Genomic DNA, 18347 nt, shown 5'->3' with positions numbered 1-18347 from the left:
GGAAACAGAGCAGAGAAGAGTCAATTGACCGTGCACCTGTCAACAAGTGGCTGCCGTGTTCTCTGGCCTTTCCGATGGGACAGCCTCTCTCATCACAAGGCACATGTTCTGGTGGTGAGGGACAGCAAACGTGCAACATCCAGGATGTCCGGGGTGTGATATAAGGAGCCAAATGGTCTACTTCTCCTTGGAGAAAGCAAGAAAGGATAACTTAGCTTTGGAAATCTTGGTTTCATGCTTATTATAAGCAGCTGTCTACCCCAGAGAAAGCTGTAGGAAGTCACCAAGCACATTGAAAGGGTCAAAGGGATAAAGAGCAGGAAGAGCTGAAAGTGATGGCTCACAGGCCAGCAACGCTGCTCTGTCATGGAACCATGTCACCACTCAGTGGAGAGCTCAACCACCCTGCTGGTGGGCAGGTGTGTCAATGGCTGACTTCATTTCCAGGCTTTTCAATTGCCATTTTAATACGGTGGAGAAGCAGCGATACAGACAAGCTTCCAGCCTGATATTCATCAAACCAGCTCCTGACACCGACAGGCCTCAGGGGCCCACTCCCCTGGGCTGCTGCTGGGATCTGCAGCTTCAGCCACTCACAGACTTTCCTGAAATGCTTCCGTTCCCACCCCTACTACCCTGGAAAGGACAGGAGACACTGCAGGCCCAGGACCCAGAACTTCCTGGGAAGAGGGGATCATGGGGAGTGAGCGAGCATTTCCATTCTGTATTCTTTCATCTCTCAAATGACTTCCCGTCACCCAGAACAGGTGTGGTGGGAGACAGGCGTGAGTGGGAGGCAGGCTGTTCCATTATAGGTGATGAATGACACCCTGGCCGGGCTGGGGCCTTGGCAGCTCACCCTCATCTATCTCCCTTCTCTCCAAGGTGCAGCTCTTTTCATCACCTCCTCATCTGGCATGGATGCTCCCCCAAACCCTCCACTAGGAAGACACAGAAAAGGTGTGCGCGGAGGGGGGGTGGCGGGGGGAGCCAAAGGCAGAGAGGAGAGGAACTGGCTCTGTCAGAGCCGCATCAAGTGGATGCACATTTCTGGCTGGGATGAACCCATTCATCTTGAAGAGTAATCCCTGCCGCAGAGTGGGGGAGACAGTCGTATTAATTTGTGCCTCTGAGATCTCATCTTCATTGGGAGAACAGAGTATTTGTTACTGGAACCGCTAATGGAGCAGTTTGCCAGCAATTTTCCCATTTCAAACAACATCTCAGCTGCTAATGTGGAATGGTTTGTCAGGCCTACCCATAACACAGACAAATCACTCTCCAGGCAAAGAGAAGGGGGAAAGCAAGGAGAGAGGGGAAGGGCGGGTGAGAGGGGAGAGGGAGTATCAGGACAGATCATTCTTGGCTGCCGGATGAATAGAGTCTACAAATGGGACTGCCACGGTCTATTAAAAATGCCTTTGTGCCCTGCTGGAGGGGGGCGGGGAGTGTACTTTACCAGGGACATGGTCACAGGCAAGCTGGACGGGGGCCTGGCTGGCTCAGGGTGAGCCACCAAAGCGTGTGCCCAGAATCTCAGGGACTGTGGGCCCCTCGGTGCAGCCACCACAGAGGCGGGAGACTCCTTGACGCTTGCCTTGCCTGAGAAATTCCAAGGACATTCTCACTTTCCAGCTCAGCCAAGACTTCACTGGGGATTTCTCAGCCCAGGTAGCAGCTCTGTCGATCTCTGGGGCTGCCGGCCAGGTGGCACGTACCACCCAGGAGTCCTGTAATTCACCTGCTACTTTGGCAAGGGATTTTTAATGCCTCCAGAGAGAGTCACTGTCTGTAGCAAGGGCAACTTCCTCAGCTTTTGCAAGAGGACCCACCACCCCTGCTGCTGCCTAAGAGCCTATGCAAGTCCGATCAGAGGTGGCTGGGAGATCTGCCAGCTCTCCTGTGCAATGCATACGTTGTTAACCTCCAGTTGCGTGATGGGTGCAAGAACTATGGGGGGGATGAATGAGTAGAATGGCATACCTGCTCCCCAAAAGTTTAACAGTCTGGTGACGGGGACCAATCCAAGATGTCCATCGTGAAGAGCAAGAGCAATTGTGTACAAAGTCTAGTGAATTTATGTCTATTAGCTTTTCGAATCCTTAAACTGTATTAGACCCATTTTGTGGATAAGGAAAAGCAAACCCAAAGGAATCACACAAGCCGTCCAAAGTGATGGAGAGCTGATGTGGCAGCAGCAATAGGGCTCTGTCTCTATCCATGGACACACCGCCTTTATGTAATCATAAAGATGTGAGAACTGAGGCCCTGAGACTGAAGTGGCTTCCTTAACACCACAGACAAGTTCAAGGGGCTCAGGCCCACTGTTCACTGAGACACCATGCAGGCTCTGTGTGAGTAGGGACTCAGGGGAAAGTGTTCAGGAGTTGAGGGAAGATGGACGACAGATGTGAATCCAGTTGGCCCATCGTACCCATGGGGCCTGCGTCTCCAAGGGTTGAAAGTATTTGGAAAAACTATTACATCTGTATGGACTGACTTTTTTGCATTGTCACTATTCCCTAAGCAATATAATATAACAACTATTTATACTATATACTAAGGTACTATAAGTTTCTAGGGAAGATTGAGTATATGCAAAGAAGCACTCTATGCAAATACTATACCATTTGGCATAAGGGACTTGAGCATCCATGGATTTCAGTATATTTTGAGGGATCCTGGAACCAGTTTCCTGAGGATGCTGGGCAAAACTGTGTATTTAAAATATGCAAATGGAGTGCAAAGGTGTGTTTTTTTGGAGAAAGAATCCCAAGCTTAGCCTGTTAGTCCTGGCAGAGACCTTGCTCTGCACCCTGCACTCCTCAGATGTGCTCACTCTGGGATGATTTTACTCTGCACTGTCTCAGCTTCCCACTCCTCTGAGTGCTGGCCAGACCTCCAGCCCCGTACAGAGCCCCAAGTCCAAGGATATAACAAGGGTTAACCTTGCCACAGGACACATTAGGGATTTGCGTGTGTGTGTGTGTGTGTGTGTTTGACATGCCTTAAGTTTAAAGTAAAGACAAGGAGAGAGATGATAACAATAGCAATAACGATAAGAACTAATTCATAAGAGGGTACTTCAAAAGTCTGTGGCACGGGCCAGCACTGTGGCACAGCGGGTTAACGCCCTGGCCTGAAGTGCTGGCATCCCATATGGGCGCTGGTTCAAAACCCACCTGGCTGTTCCTTTTCCCATCCAGCTCTCTGCTATGGCCTTGGAAAGCAGTAGAAATGGCCCAAGTCCTTGGGCCCCTGCACCCATGTGGGAGACCCAGAAGAAGCTCCAGGCTCCTGGCTTCAGATTGGCATAGCTCCAGCTGTTCCAGCCAACTGGGGAGTGAACTATTGGATGGAAGACCTCTCTCTCTCTCACCTCTCCTCTCTGTGTAATGCTTTCAAATAAATAAATATATAAGTCTCTTTTTTAAAAAGTCTGTGACAAGTAGAATTAAAAAGAGAAGCTTATTTTGGTACAAAAAAATTGAAATCCATGCACAGGTGTTTCATAATATGACTTTTCCATGTACTTCATGAAGACCCCTGTATACATAATTTCACATTTTTGCACCAAAAATAATCTTTTTTTTTTTGACAGGCAGAGTTAGACAGTGAGAGAGAGAACGAGTTATAGACAGTGAGACAGAGGAAGGTCTTCCTTCCTTTGGTTCACTCCCCTAATGGCCACCACAGTTGGCACTGCACAGATCCGAAGCCAGAAGCTGGGTGCTTCCTCCTAGTCTCCCATGTGGGTGCAGGGACCCAAGCACTTGGGCCATCCTCCACTGCCCTCCCGGGCCACGGCAGAGAACTGGAGAACTGGACTGGAAGAAGAGCAACTGGGACTGGTACCCGGCACCCCAACTCCAGAACCTGGAGTACTGGCGCCGCAGGCAGAGGATTAGCCAAGGGAGCCACGGTGCTGGCCTAAAATTATCTTTTAATTCCAGTTTTTTGCAGATTTTTCCAAGTATCTTATCAGATGCTTAGATGTCAGGCACTGGGCTAAGAATTTACATAGTTTGCCTAGCCTAACACTTATACCTCTACGAGGCAGATCTTATTAGTTATTATCACTCCCACTTTAAACATTAGAAAATTGAGGTGCAGAGAGGTAAATTCACTTGTTCAAACTCACAAAGCCAGGAAGAGCTAGCTAGAGCTGAGGCTCCTGCCCGCGTTGGTCTGATTCCACAGTACAAACGCTAAGTCGTGGACCTTTATGCACGTTCATTCTTTCAATCCTCACCAGCTCATCCACGGGGAGAAGAGCCCCTCTAGGAAGGCTACGTATGCGCATGTGCGTGTGGGCACACAGTGTACACAGTGCCCAAGTGGGTCTCATGCTAACACATCGCCCAGTCCTGCAGCCTGGAACAAGGATGCAACATTCCAGACTCCTAGTGAAAAAAGCCCCAGGATAAAGGACAAAAAGAAGCATTCATATCAGCAAAAGCTGTCACGTTTCAGGATGCGTCTGAAGCCAACAGCTGTTTTAGGTCTCTCTTAACTGGCACATGTGTCTGTCTTTGTCTGGCAAACATTCTTCAGGCTGCAAACTGATTTAATAGAACTAACATAAAAACAAACATACAAATCAAACATCTGAGCATCCTCCTGCACCAGCGAAAACACTGGGAACATCTGATGGGGATTTCAGCCATTTGTGCTCCGTATTGATTGGCTCTAGTTCCTCGGGTGCTTCCTTAATGGTCTGTCATTTGCAAACATGCAACTGTACACAATATATATTTCTAGTACTACCAGAGTCAATGTGATGCTAGAGAGACTGGCTGGGGCACGGCTGGTGCAGAGCGCGCTCTGCAAGCCACGTACCACAGAGGCATTGAGAAACTGGTAGTGGTTAGGATATGAGTGGAATCAGCCCCATTTACTGCTAGAAGAGAGTTCCACACCTGTCCTTCCTACAAGTCATTCCAGGTCATGACAATGATTCACAGCCCATAGGATTAATTCTTGATGCTTCTTTGTTTTTAGATGAGGGCTGAAGGGGAGGTTCCTTCAAGGTTCGTTCTCTCTGGCCTCCTCCTTTCTTTGCCATGGTTTTTTAAGAAGCCAGTGAGTCCTAGACTCCCCTATCAAATTTCTGTGTTTGGTCCACAGCAAAGATGAGGAAGGCGGTGTGTCTGACATGAGCCATTCCTAACCTGTCGTGCACAGGACACCTGGCATTGCCTACAGGAAACAGAGGCACTGACATGCCAGATTTGCTTTGCTTGTCCCGTACATGGACCTACAGAGCAAAGGGTTTTGTCTAAGAGAAGAATGGATGAAGAATGGCACAAAAACTTGAGAATAAATAATTGGATCATGTCACGTAAGTCTACAGGTGCATAGGTTTCTGCTGTTAATAGATCCCAGTTTTTTTGAAATGTACTAGTTTCCTGTATGATTTGCTATTTAATCTCCATGGAAAAGCTCTAGGTGGGTATAATGCTTCCTGTTTTGCTAAGAGGTAAACTGAGCGAGGGCTGAGATGCTGAGAGAGGGCAGCTTGGGATTCCAACCCAGGATGGCAGATCCCCAGGCTCTGCTCTGTTGCTGGGTCAGCTTCTCCTTCATGTCACCCGTGCCCACCTCATCCTCTCTCCACCCTTCTGTGTGGCAGTCCCTCAGAAACCTGGCACTCTCAGGACACTGAAGAGCCACGGAGGCCTGCGATTTATGGAGCACTCCAGATGCTGGTTTGTTTGGAGCTAGCATGAGCGCAGGCACACTCTGTCTCGTGATCAGCGTGAGGAGGGACTACTGGCAGTTGTTAAGCTACTGCCTCCCTACCTCAGATAAGCAAGGTGCTTCACATGGGGCGGAAATTGAGGCTACTTCCCCCTCAGATGCTTTCATTGGCAACTTGACATTGAAACCCATTTGCAGCCTTCCTCCACTGAATACACTGACCTTCCATAGACAAAGACATGGGACACCGGAAGACACCGGGTAGGGTGCAGAGCGAAGATGGAAAGAGACAGGGTGGGGCTCCAAGCACAGACAGTGCCCGCACCCCGGAGGGTGTCTGAGGACCACTGACAAGGGAAGGGGGCCAGACCTGTGGCTCTTCCCTGACTCTCTCCCCACTGGAGGCTGGAGCCAGTTCAGGGAAATGACAGGGGACAGCAAGCAGGGTGCCCTTGGAGGGAGCTCGGTTTCGAGGAAACTCTGCAGTGAACCATCTCCCTAAGGGTTCTCTGGAAGTAAGCTATTTTTAGTAGAGCTGGCTCTGGTATATGAAGAGACCAGCACAAATTCCTCTGAGCTGCTTTGGCTTTGGCAAAATATCTAAGAGAGTCTGCCAGATGGCGTTGCATGAGGGACAGGCGGCACACCTTCTCCCCAAAGGTTGGGCAGTGTGTGAAGTCTCCCAAGGTTATGGCAATCGAAGAGAATCATTAATAGCTAAGGACTGAGAAGAGGGAGTGGAGAGCCAAGTTGCATTATGCAAGTGGCCATGGACAGGAGTGGAAGTCTCCCCATAAAAAGAAAAATCACATTCAGATGTCTTTGGGATGGTGACTCAGACACTTGCTATCCATCCTGGGATGGCTCCTGCTGTGTCAGCTCTCGCTCCCTCTTTCTCATCTTCCCACCCATCTGCTGGTCTTCTCTCACTACCAAGGGAGGCGTTTCAGCTGCTTGGAGGACTTTTAGCCCCACAGGGAGGTCTCCAGGCATGGGCTTCACAGCTCTTAGCAACCGCCAGGTGCCCCTTCCTCCGAGCTCTCTCTCACAAGTCACCTGAATGCCACCTCCCCTACTGCAGAGCCCTGCTTCATCGCTTTCCCCACAGCTTTGATTCACAGCAGAGGGGATGGAGGTGAGATCCTGGGCAATCCATCCAGCAGACCCGGGGTGCCCAACAGCCAGGGACAGCCTTATTCCCTTGTCTGCATACATTTGCATGAAGATGAGCTACTCCCAGGTAGCGGGTGGCTGGCCTCCCCTCTACTACCTCCTTTCTCCACCTGACCCAACTTGCTGGGGGAGTCTCCAGCTCCTAGAAAGTGCTTTCCAACCCTGGTCACTGCGCCTAATGAGTGTGCTGGTAATCGTTTAGCATTTGGAGCTGCAAAACAGCAACAATAACTGCTCCCATGGTAGATCCTATACAACAGACATGACGTTAGGCTTCCTACAGCATCCGCTCGTGGAGTTTTCTTAAGAGCCTTGAGGAAGTACAATCAGCTGCTGCATTTTTCAGTTGAGGGAACCAAGGCTCAGAGAAGTTATCTGCCAATGGCTACAAGGCAGGAGCAGCAGGAAGGTGAGCTGCCTGAATCCACGGCCAACACTCTGAACCACCTGGCCGCTGTCTGTGGCTCTTGTTTTGGGAAACGCTCTAGCTAGGATGTTCAAGCCTGGGATTTCACAGGCGAGGTGATCAGCGACATTTTATTTCCCTAATGAGGGCAATCTGTGTGTGCATGTATTATAGATATTTATATAATTTGTATAAATTTATAATTGTATAGTAATTACCTAGAATTATAGATACACTACACATGCACATAATCTGTCTTCAGCAGCCATCATTTTATAGAATAAAGAGAATTTTTATAAACACAATAGTAACAGAATAAGGAAATCCAGGAATTTAAAGGATACCCCCCCCCCTTTGAACTGAATATTCTTACTCCACAGAAAAACGCCATCTTGTTCTAGACTTTATCTCTCTGCTTCATATTGGGAAAAATTCAGTAATTATCAGATGGCATTTTGGAAATTACTACATAAGCTAGTCAGGGTTCTCTTTAAAATTCAGTGCACAGCTGTGAGTCCAGGTGTCCGGGTAGGGTGTAGCCTGTGTGAGTGGAGAGCTGCAGTCTCTCTCCTGGAGACCTGAGCTGTGTACCTCTGAGGCCCAGGCTGGAGTACAGGTGCAGGTGTGAAGGAGGAGGCAGGGACAGGTGGCTTGGGTTGGGAGGAGCATTCGTTAGGGACAGCCTAATTCCCTAGAATGGCCTCTCCCATCAGATTGTGATGTTGGAGCCTGGTTGAGGGAGGCTCTACAGCTGCGAAACAGAAGAGGCTTGTGGATGGTGGGAGAGAGGAGCGAGGGGGGCCAGAGAGAGTAATGGGATGTCCGAGCGAACCCGGAGAGGTGAGGCAGGCAGCATTTCTGTCTTGAACACCCAAGAGGGCGGGGATCCCTCCTTGGTTTGGGGTGGGGGGTGGGGCTTTAGGGAAGGGAAAGGAAGGGTTAACTGGGTAGAGAAAGTGACAAGGACAGGAAAGGAAGTGGCAAGACCCTTGGTCGGGGCAGGAGAGGGTGAAATGAATCCAGGGAGGGAGAGGAGGAGGAGAACCGGGCGGGAAGGCAGGAGCATGGGAACAGGACCAAGGAGACATGGAGGAAGAGTGCTGGGGGTGGCAGAGGCGGCAGGGGTGGCAGGTGAGGGCTCAGGAACTGCACGGGAAGAGAAATCCAGCAGCTAGAGCGAGGGGCCAAGGGGAGCCACGCAGAGCTACAGAAAGACACAGGGTGGGTGACTAGCAGAGCATCGGGAAAGGAAGACCGAGGACAGAGGCAAGATGTGTGCAGGCGTGCGGGGCGGGCAGGAAAGACTCTCTCCTGACCAGCTCCCACCTGCAGGAAGGCTGTGGAAATGCCGATGGTGCCCAGCGGAAGGAGGGTTTACAGCGGCTCAGGGAGAAGCTGGCACAGCAGATGAGGAAAGACATTGTTTGTTAGAGGCCCCAAGCTTCCTCCCATCTTAATCAGGGTAAAACCAAGGTCCTTAAAATGCCCCATTATCTGGCTTTCCATGACCCTCTGACCTCATCCACCACCCCACTCCCCTTTGCTAACTGCACTACAGTCACACTGACCTCGGCTGCTCATACTCTCACCACAGGGCCTTTGCGCATGCTATTCCCACTGCTCTTCCTCCAGACAGCCACTTGTCTTCTCCCTCACTTACTTCCAATCCTTTCCCTGTTTCAATGTTCTCCATGGAACCTACCGCCTCCTGACATGTGATCTCATTGACTCTGTTCTGTTTATTTCTCACCTGCTCCTCCCAGATTGCAAGTGTCATAAAGGCAGAGATTTTGTCTATTTTGTCGCTGCCTTCCAGAACAATGCTTGGAACACAGTTAGCTACAGACATTTGCTGAATGAATGAATCAAAGAGTGAGCGGGCCAACTACTGGAAGGAGCTAGGAACAGAAGGGCAAGCATTGGGTGCGAGAAAGTGCATGGGGAGCAGGAAAGGGAAGAGGAGGAGGAGGAGCTGATGAAGAAACAGAGGGAGGGAAAACACCCATCTCTTTCTTGGCGAGAGTAAATTTAAGGACATTTTCAGTAGCAGGGTTCCACACGGTGACATCTCTAACAAAGTCATCTACAGGTGAAGGGACAGAAACAAAGTGACCGTTGGTATCTGAAGAGTGACCTTGAGGTCAGTGCTGACTGACCCCCTACTTGTTCGAGAAGCAGACCCTGGCCATTTCCTAAGGAAGGAGGGAAGCGTAGACAACTTCTGACGTCGCTTCGCGCACACGGATGTGAGCAGGCTGGTCTCCTGACCCGACATCTAACTCGGCAGACACCAGTCTCATCCAAACTGAGAAGAGCGCACCCTTCCCAAGACGGGGGTCGTGACGGAGACGGCGCCGGCCCCTCTTCCCGGAGCACGTGCCCGCTCGCTCAGCGCCGTGTGTGCTCCACGTGCCGTATCTCATTTTCACAGTGACCCACCGAGGCGCAACGCTCTAATTATCACATTACGATAGGTGAGAAAATTATAGCTGAAAAGACCAATTATTTTCCCTAAAGTCACCCAGCGAGTGAATGGCTGAGTCCAGATATAAACCCAGCAAGACTCTGCGGTGGCCACTGGCAAACCTACTGGAAAGGACCAGAAAGGAGGTGTTTTAGTCTCCGCGGACCCTAAGGCCCCTGGCTGTGACTGCTCAATATTGCCATACAAGAGTAACTGGCAACAATCTGCATGCCCCTCTGTGTGCGCGTGTGCCAATAAAACTTTATCGACAAAAACAGGCAGCGGGCATCTTCGGCCCATGACCTGTAGCTTGCTGACTCTGTTCTCCAGCCTGTGTTTTTGGGCTCTGAGCTAGTGCTCCAGGGAAAGCCTGGAAGGGCAGCACGGGTCCCTGGGAGCTTTTCATGTCTGCCCTAATGGCCCAGCAGGGGACTGGCCCGGACAGAGGGGTACACCCCCAGAGACAGTGCAGTGGCACGCAGACGGGGCACTTACATTTCGACGATGCCCTCCGGCAAGTTGGCGGGGATCTCTGTGAGACCCTTTGCGCGGCAGTCCACAATGTTATTACTGCAAGTACAGGCTGAAGGGCAGGCAAGCGAGTTGGCATTGCAGGACGGCGGCTCCGAGTGGGGGCCTGCAGGGCCAGAACACAAGGGTCAACTCAGGTCAGTGTGAGCAGCCACCCACATATATGCACCCTGCAGCCAGCTTCCCACAAATGTAGAATCACCTGCTGAGCTATCTGGCCACATCTCTCCCCATCATGGGCCGACTATTCAGCAGAGAGGAAAGAACCTGACCTTGACCTCACTATTTCCAGGCTGTGCCACTGGCTCTCTTATCAGTCATCCTCATCTTTCAGAGAAAGGGGGTGTGCTCAGAGTCCATCATGCATGACTCGGGCCCCTGGAACCTGAAGCACATGGGCTGGGCCTGCTTTCCTAGGGTGTCCAGCACTAGCCGCGTAGTCTGGGCTTTCGGTTACCATCTGGTGGTTAGACGCTGAGCACACTAACAACTTTAGGCCTTTTGCTAGTGGATAGCAAAACCAAATGGGAGGAGGAGAAGGTGGTAGCATTTTCCCTCTTGTGGCATTGATGTTGTCAAAGTGTCAATATAGTCATTGACAGCAGCACCCAAGGCATTTCTAAATGGCTTTTATAAAGTCCAGGGGACACGCAGATTAAACCTATCTCACTAAGAAAAAGGCAAATAAGTTATTATATACTCTGGAGTCAGCGCTTGATTTTGTTTGAGGTGAGAACCAGTGTGAATTTAAAGCTAAGCGATAAAATCCCAAGTAAATTGCACCCTAGGAGCTTATTTAGAAAGCCAAACGTAGACAAACATATCTAGCGCTAACCTAACTCAGGATTCAGACACACTGAGAATCTTAATCACATTCTCCGGTGGTCACACTAAACCCCAAATGCAAGAAGTAAATTCCAATGTAAGGACACCGTAAACATTTTCAAGCTACAACTACGACCTCGCAGGGAGACAAGAAGCTCAAACACACGGTTAGTTTTGCCAGTGTGGAAGTTACGGTCCGAAGGGGAAACCCAACGCAGTGGCCCTCCCAGGACCTCACCCTGCACCTGCTGGACCCTGCCAGCAGAAGTCATTCCCATGTCTTTCCAGATCTTTTATTTACAGCAATAGGTCACGGGCCCACACCAAGCTCAGAACAACCCTGCAGATCTCACTGCACAGAAATGGGAACTCTGGGGACTCTTGGCCACATATTCAACATGAAAGAGGAGTAGATGTTGGATACACTGGTTATGATGCTATTTGCAACACCAACAGCGCACATTTGGGAGCCAGATCCACTTTTGATTCAAGTGGAAGGCCTGGGTTGAGTTTTGGGCTCGTGTGTTGGGTCTGGCTGTGGCAAGCATTTGGGGAGTGAACCAGTGTGGGTGAGATCTCTCTCTTTTAAACAAATAAAAATAAAACATGAAATATGGAAAATGCCTGCAAAAAAATAACTTTTGGTTTGGCCCTTGTTCAATGGAGAAACTGAAGCCAAAGTCCAGCCGTAGAGGGTGAGCCAACTGGGCCAAGGACAAATCCTCATGTGGACGCTAAGACTCGGAGTGGAGGGTCCCACTCACCATGGCCATTGTCCCCAGGGGGCCATTCTTTCACAGGAACTCAAATTGATTCCTATAGCTTAAGCAGAATGTTCACCTTTCCAGAAAGTGCCAATCAGATGACTGAAGATTCTAACTTCCCTTGACCTCACTTACTCAAACACAACAGAAACATTTAAGAACATTTCTTTTTAGCAGGGAAGCTTGAAAAAATGCTCCTGTCCAGGGCACAAGGACTTGTCTGATGCCAGCAGCTCACTAGTGGATCCAGTGAGGACCAGGGAAAATGCTCGAGAAATGAGGACTGGCATTAAAATCTCCAGCTGCAACATTCTCTTAGAGAGACTGGTGATAATACTGACTTAGGTCCAAACTGGGGAAATTGTCCTATTTCTGTCTTTTTCTTTAGTGTCTTTAAAAATTGTCATTTTAATGGTATATATTTGTGGGGTACAGTGAGATAATTTGATGACATATGTATACAATACGTAATGATCAAACCAAGCTAGTTAGCATTTCTACCTTCCTAAACACTAAAAAAAATATTTTTTGGCTTAACAAGTGATAACTATGCATACGGTACAGTGACAGTGGGAATCAAATTATGGCTACACAGAAGGAAGGAATAAGACCCAGTATTCCCCAGTATGGTGGGGTGACCACAGCTCGCAATTAACATGTATTTTATGAACAACAGGAGGAGAGGAGCTTGAAGCCTCCCAACAGGGATGCTGGGAGCAGGTGGCATCAGATGTCAGGCTTTTGAAGTACAGATGATGCTCCCCAAAGCAGGCTGCCATGCCTGGCCTTCCACATCAAGGGAGGGCAGCCCACCACAAAGCCAGAGAGAAAGGCCACATCCCAGACACCTTCTTGCTTGGCAAGTCAGGGGCCAGAGTCTGAGTCCTTGCACTCCATCCTTTCTGTCAAAACTGACTTGGGCGAGGTGTGTCGGAAAAGAAACAAGAAAAAGAGATCTCGTATGCAAGAGCTTATATTGGCGACAGGAAGTTACAAGGCAGCGTTTTTTCAGAGGTGCGCCTTCTGACTTCTGTTGGAATGAATTCTCTTCTAAACCAGATGGGGGGCTGCAGCCTTGAGTCCCCATGGGGCCTGGCTGGGTCGTTCTCAGAATGGCTCTAGTTCTGTTGGCAGCGTGCACTCCATTTCAAGGGAAGCTGTCACGGCAAAAAAGCCTTTGAAAGATTCCTTTAACCAGGTCACTAACAACACCTTTAATTACGCAGAGGGAAACAACGGTAATTATAGCCTCTGTCAGCACCCTGGGCTGGCAGCTCCCCAGACAGGCATTCACGCACGGTGAAGACGTTACCTTCTTGTTTAAACAACACTTCACGTTTAAAATGGGGGTTGAGAGACAGGTTCACTTCCCCTGCAAACAGCCTCTGCTGATCAATGCCAGGCGGACGAAGCACATTTCCCTCAGGGCCTCTGAGTGCTATGACGGCACAAGTCTCTCCTGTGGCTGTCTCTGGACGCCCTAGGGCTACAAGGGAAATTCTAGAAGGGCGGTGACGTTTTCTGTCTTAATCCTCATTGCCTATCACAAGTACCTAAAACAGGGCTGGACCCAAAGCCTGCACTCGACCAACTTGCCAGGATCCTTCCAAAAGCTCCTGACACAGTGGAATGAAAAGGTGAGTTTCTTTTGGTGTCCCCAACTCTGAAATCCATGTATACAGGGAGTCTTCAGAAAGACCATGGAAACAACATGCATCATAAAAAAGCGAAGGCTTTCACAAATTTCTGAAACTTTTTTGCACCAAAATAAATTTTTTCATTCCCTTTTCTAATACATTTTAAAGTCTCCTCACACCTTGCATGAGTGAGAGGATGACCACAGTGCTGGTTGACTTTAGGTGTCAACTAGACTGGATTATGCAATCCCTAGATAGCTGGGTGTGCTTGTAAGGCTGTCTCCAAAAGGGATAAGCAGGTGAGTTGGAGTGGACTAGGTGGGCCTGGTGAGACATAGGTGGGCCACTGGGGCGATGCTCTTGGGTGGGAGTTCTTGCTAGAAACTTGTTCCAGAAGCCTAAGCTTGGGCCCGGCCACTCTCTGGCTCCTGGGTCACCTCGCAATCCGTCCTCCACATGTGCTCTGCCTTTGCCATCCACAACCCTCCCCAGATGCCAAACAATGGGGTCACCCATTCTTGGACTTACCTGACCCTCCAAACTGGGAGCCTGATATCTTTCCTTCCAGGCATGGTGTTATAGTAGTGCATAGCTGAGCGATATAAACCCAGAAGTGGAAGCGGCCCAGAAGCCTGGTAGATGGGGAAACTGATTGTTACCGTGCTACGGAGGTGAGCATTTTTTCTCGAAGGGGAGTTCTGAGGGCCCTGGCTCTGGTGGGCAAGATGGGCTGGCGAGTGCAGACGTGGAGTGTCCGCGGTTTGCGGGTCACTCTCGCCTGAAGCCATCTCTTTGCAGTGCAGCTCTCAGCATTTGCTGTCACCTGGGGCTCCCTCTGAGCTTCTCTCACCTGTGTAGGTCGGCACGTCCAGAGCACTCTGATGCTGGGCTCTGTTAGCAAGCCTATCCCTGCCAGCCTCTCCTTTCCATGCATGTGGGAGGGGCCAGGCATGGTTGAGTTCCAAGGAGAGCAAAGTGAGGAAACCCTACCTTTTTTTTTTTTTTTGACAGGCAGAGTGGATAATGAGAGAGAGAGAGACAGAGAGAAAGGTATTCCTTTGCCGTTGGTTCACCCTCCAATGGCCACCGCGGTAGTGCGCTGCGGCCGGCGCACCGCGCTGATCCTAAGGCAGGAGCCAGGTGCTTATCCTGGTCTCCCATGGGGTGCAGGGCCCAAGCACTTGGGCCATCCTCCACTGCACTCCCTGGCCACAGCAGAGAGCTGGCCTGGGAGAGGGAAGAGGGGCAACCGGGACAGGATCGGTGCCCCGACCGGGACTAGAACCCGGTGTGCCAGCGCCCAAAGGCGGAGGATTAGCCTAGTGAGACACGGCGCCAGCCCACCCCTACCTTTCTACTCAGCAAATGAGAAGACTGTGAGCTGGGAAGAAGAGAGGAATGGGAATAGAATTTTTACCTTAAAATGGAAGGAATGTCTCTCTACATCTCTGATGGAAGGGGACTATCTGGACACGCACCTGCCTGCACACTCCTTCTGTGTAACATGTTCTTATGGAGGTCCCAGGAACCCACACTGTCCTCCAGTGAGCCTGTCTATTGGCAAACAAAGTACCTTTAGATCAGAGCCTACTGACAGCGCAGCCAGCCTGTAGAATCCTGCCACCTACTTTCCAAGAGGTCCTTCCACCAACTTAGGGATGCACGTTTAAATCCATGCCCAAGCCATGTACTCCTGGAACTCTTTCAGGGAGGACCAAAACGCTGCTTGCTGGAAGTGAAAGGTGGTTCTCATCCAGAAAAGGGAGATGAGGATGAGGACCAGGTGTGCATCTCTCCTGTGGGCACTTGGCTTAGTCACCACCTCAACCCTGGAGTCTCAACCGGAAGCCAAAGCTACCTCTGTGCCAAACCACGATGCTCCACCTTCACTCCCAAGTGCCTCCCAAGACTCCCAGCACCACGGCCTGGCATCTGGACAGGGGGCAGAGGAGAGCTTTGGGGGATGGAAGCATTGGCTCTTCTGTATTTGTCACTAACCATCAAGATGACCATCAAGGTTCCCAGGCCTGGGGACACTTGGTGAGAGAGCACGAATGTCTTCCCAGCCTAACCTCTCCCAGGGAAAGTCACCGTGGCCATCCATGTGGCTGTCCTGTCTCTGTTGAGTGTTCACTCCTCTCATTCTCAGAGAAGACAGATGGAACCAAGGCCAGGGAACTGCCCCTCCCCCACCTCATTTCTGCTTTTCTCCCAATTGGCACAATGGGAATGATCATTGCACTCAGAGTGCAAGGCCCCGACCTGCCCACCCAGATGATGCAGAGACCCCTGAACTTCAGACCCAACCGAGCCTGCAACTATGGCACCAACAGAAGTTCTGAGAGAGGAGAGCACCTCCTGAGGACCCCACAGTGGCCGCTCCAAGGCCGACCACGGTTCTTACAGGAGCAGCAAGGGTCTACTGAATGTTTGCTAAGCGTCAGATGCTGCAGGCCACATTGCCCTACAGGATCTCATTTATGCTAAGAAATCCCAGGACTTGCGTTCCAGTATTATTATTCCTGATAGCGATGAGGAGACTGAAGACAAGCAAAGTGGAGCAAACTCCCCAGTCACAGAGCAGGGGGCAAACTGTTTCTAGCGTTGGGTCCAGCGCTCCTCTCTCTGACTCACTGGCCACAGCCCTGATTCCACTGCCATGAAACTGAAAACTACGGGGGGTCTCAGAATTTTGGGAGAAAGAAAGAGTAGGCTCAAGGGGCCAGGCATGGACTATGGAGGCTATTCTAGCGATGGCTCCACACGCCTGTGTTTGTTTCTGTCTTAAAAAAATCTCATCTGCCAGAGTGCACAGAGTGAAAAAACCCAATGGCCTTGTGAGTATGTGGAAATAAATTAATTCCAGTATTCAAATTAAGCATCTCTCCTGGCCTCTGGCCTTTCAAAAGCCAACAACAGACTGAAATGACAATGGGACTCGAGCAATTATGATGAGAATATAAATGAACGTGATTTAAATACCAGAGGCATGATAATTTTGGGAATGGCTAAATAAACCTAATAATCTCATTCCTGCAATGTCCAATTATGGTGTTTTAATTAAAATCTCCTAAGGAGATGGGTGGCTAGTCGTGGCTTACCTTAATTATCTTTATAGTTAGTAACTAGTCCCAAATTAAAAATAGAGAGAAAAAATGAAAAGAAGAAGGGGAAAGTTTCTTGTTTCCAGGGAAATAAGCATATTTCATTTTTAATCATAAAGGGAGAAGCGTTTATTGAGAGGCTATTAGGATCGAGCATTGTTCCAGGCATGGCAGCACTGGAAAAAAATCCAAGATGTGCCCCCTTATTAGCAAGAGACAAATTAATAAATTTATGAGAAGATGTCTCGTATTCAAGGCTACAGCACCCAAGTGCGAAATAGGGGATCAAACTAGTGGGTTTTGACATCCAAAGGAAAACAGGCCATTGGTTCAGGAGCCCAAATTTTTAACTAATCATCTTTGATTACAAATTATGACTGCTCCAGGTGCTCTCAGATTAAAGAAGCAGGAAATCAACACATGGAAGATAAGTCCTACAACTTGAACCCCAACATAAACCTTTTCGATGAGAGGATAAAAAAAAAATGAAAACAAGACAAACAAAAACCTTACAGCTCCTCTGGTCCCTTTTTACAAACTTTGCTCAAGTTCCGGTCTGGTCCAGGGAATGAGGAGCCAGCATGGGTTGCAGGCGGAGCTGGGCCTGCTGGTGCTCAGACCCTTGTTTCCGCTACAAGGATGAGAAGCTAACAGAAATCCTTTGAGCAGTTGCTGAAGGAAGCCAAGTAAGTAGTCAATGTCATGTAACAGGAAAAATACAACACTGGAACAGATACATTGGCCCGCCCTCACGTGAAATCTCCACGTGGTCCCTCAGAGGCCCCAAATAAGTGGCCTCAACCGGCAGAAGAGATGGATTTTGCCCAAGTGCACAGCTAGCAAATTTCGGGGTCAGCTGGAGTGATAAGGAAACCATCTCCAGGGCTTCTGGCGAGAAGAGGCTGGGCTCCAGACAGCTAGATTTAATTCAAAGGCAGCTATCAGGGACTTGGGCAGGCAGGGCCCGCACAGGCCAAGCAAGATAGCACTTTCCTGCCTCTGGAGTCTTGTGCTCTGTGAATTTTTCGATACCATTTACAGGCCCAGGGAGCTTTGCCTCTGCTGCCTTGACAGGGGCTGCTGGTGATGAAGCTGCCCACAGGAATGGCTTCATTGGTCCCCTCGCCCCTCTTCCTCCTGAGTAGAGGACCTCTGCTTTTTAAGAGAGGTTCTTGATAGAAGTCCTCTTCCTGGGGCCAGTGGCGCTCTGGTGTAGTGGTAAAGCTACTGCCTGCAGTGCCAGCATCCCATGTGCGCACCAGTTTTGTGTCCCAGCTGCTCCACTTCCAATCCAGCTCTCTGCCATGGCCTGGGAAAGCAGTAGAAGATGGCCCAAGTCCTTGGGCCCCTGCACCCGCCATGAAAGACCCAGAAGAAGCCCTTGGCTCCTGGCTTCAAATTGGCAAAGCTCTGGCCGTTGTGGCCAATTAGGGAATGAACCAACAGATGGAAGACCTCTCTCTCTGTCTCTATCTCGCCTTCTCTGAGTAACTGACTTTCAAATAAATAAATAAGTCTTAAAGAAAGAAAGAGGTCTTCTTCCTATGAGTTATTAGGGGAATCGCTTGAACAAGGCACACTTGTGGGGTTGCAGCTTTAAACCACCATATTCAGGTCCCTACTTTCACATGCCTTGCTGGGCTCTGGCACTGGGCAGAGGCCTGCACCCTCCCTGGCAGGCTTCGTGAAGGGCAGGTCCACAAGGATAGCCTTTCTCTTTGGCCCCTTTGTCTGGGACCCCAA

The 18347-nt window shown here is 49.9% G+C and overlaps 1 protein-coding gene across 2 annotated transcripts in view; it reads right to left on the bottom strand.

The window, feature by feature from the left end:
• The window catches only part of SLIT3 (slit guidance ligand 3), a 642896-nt gene that overhangs the window by 124608 nt on the left and 499941 nt on the right, over positions 1 to 18347 (bottom strand). For both annotated transcript variants that reach the window (XM_062188711.1, XM_062188710.1), the window contains exon 9: positions 10239 to 10380. In XM_062188711.1, coding sequence (XP_062044695.1) covers positions 10239 to 10380 — 142 coding nt within the window. The remainder of the gene's footprint in view (positions 1 to 10238; positions 10381 to 18347) is intronic.

The sequence above is a fragment of the Lepus europaeus genome, chromosome 4 (assembly GCF_033115175.1).
Source record: "Lepus europaeus isolate LE1 chromosome 4, mLepTim1.pri, whole genome shotgun sequence".
In the NCBI taxonomy this organism is placed as follows: Eukaryota; Metazoa; Chordata; class Mammalia; order Lagomorpha; family Leporidae; genus Lepus; species Lepus europaeus.
This window is presented reverse-complemented; position numbering and strand designations above follow the sequence as displayed.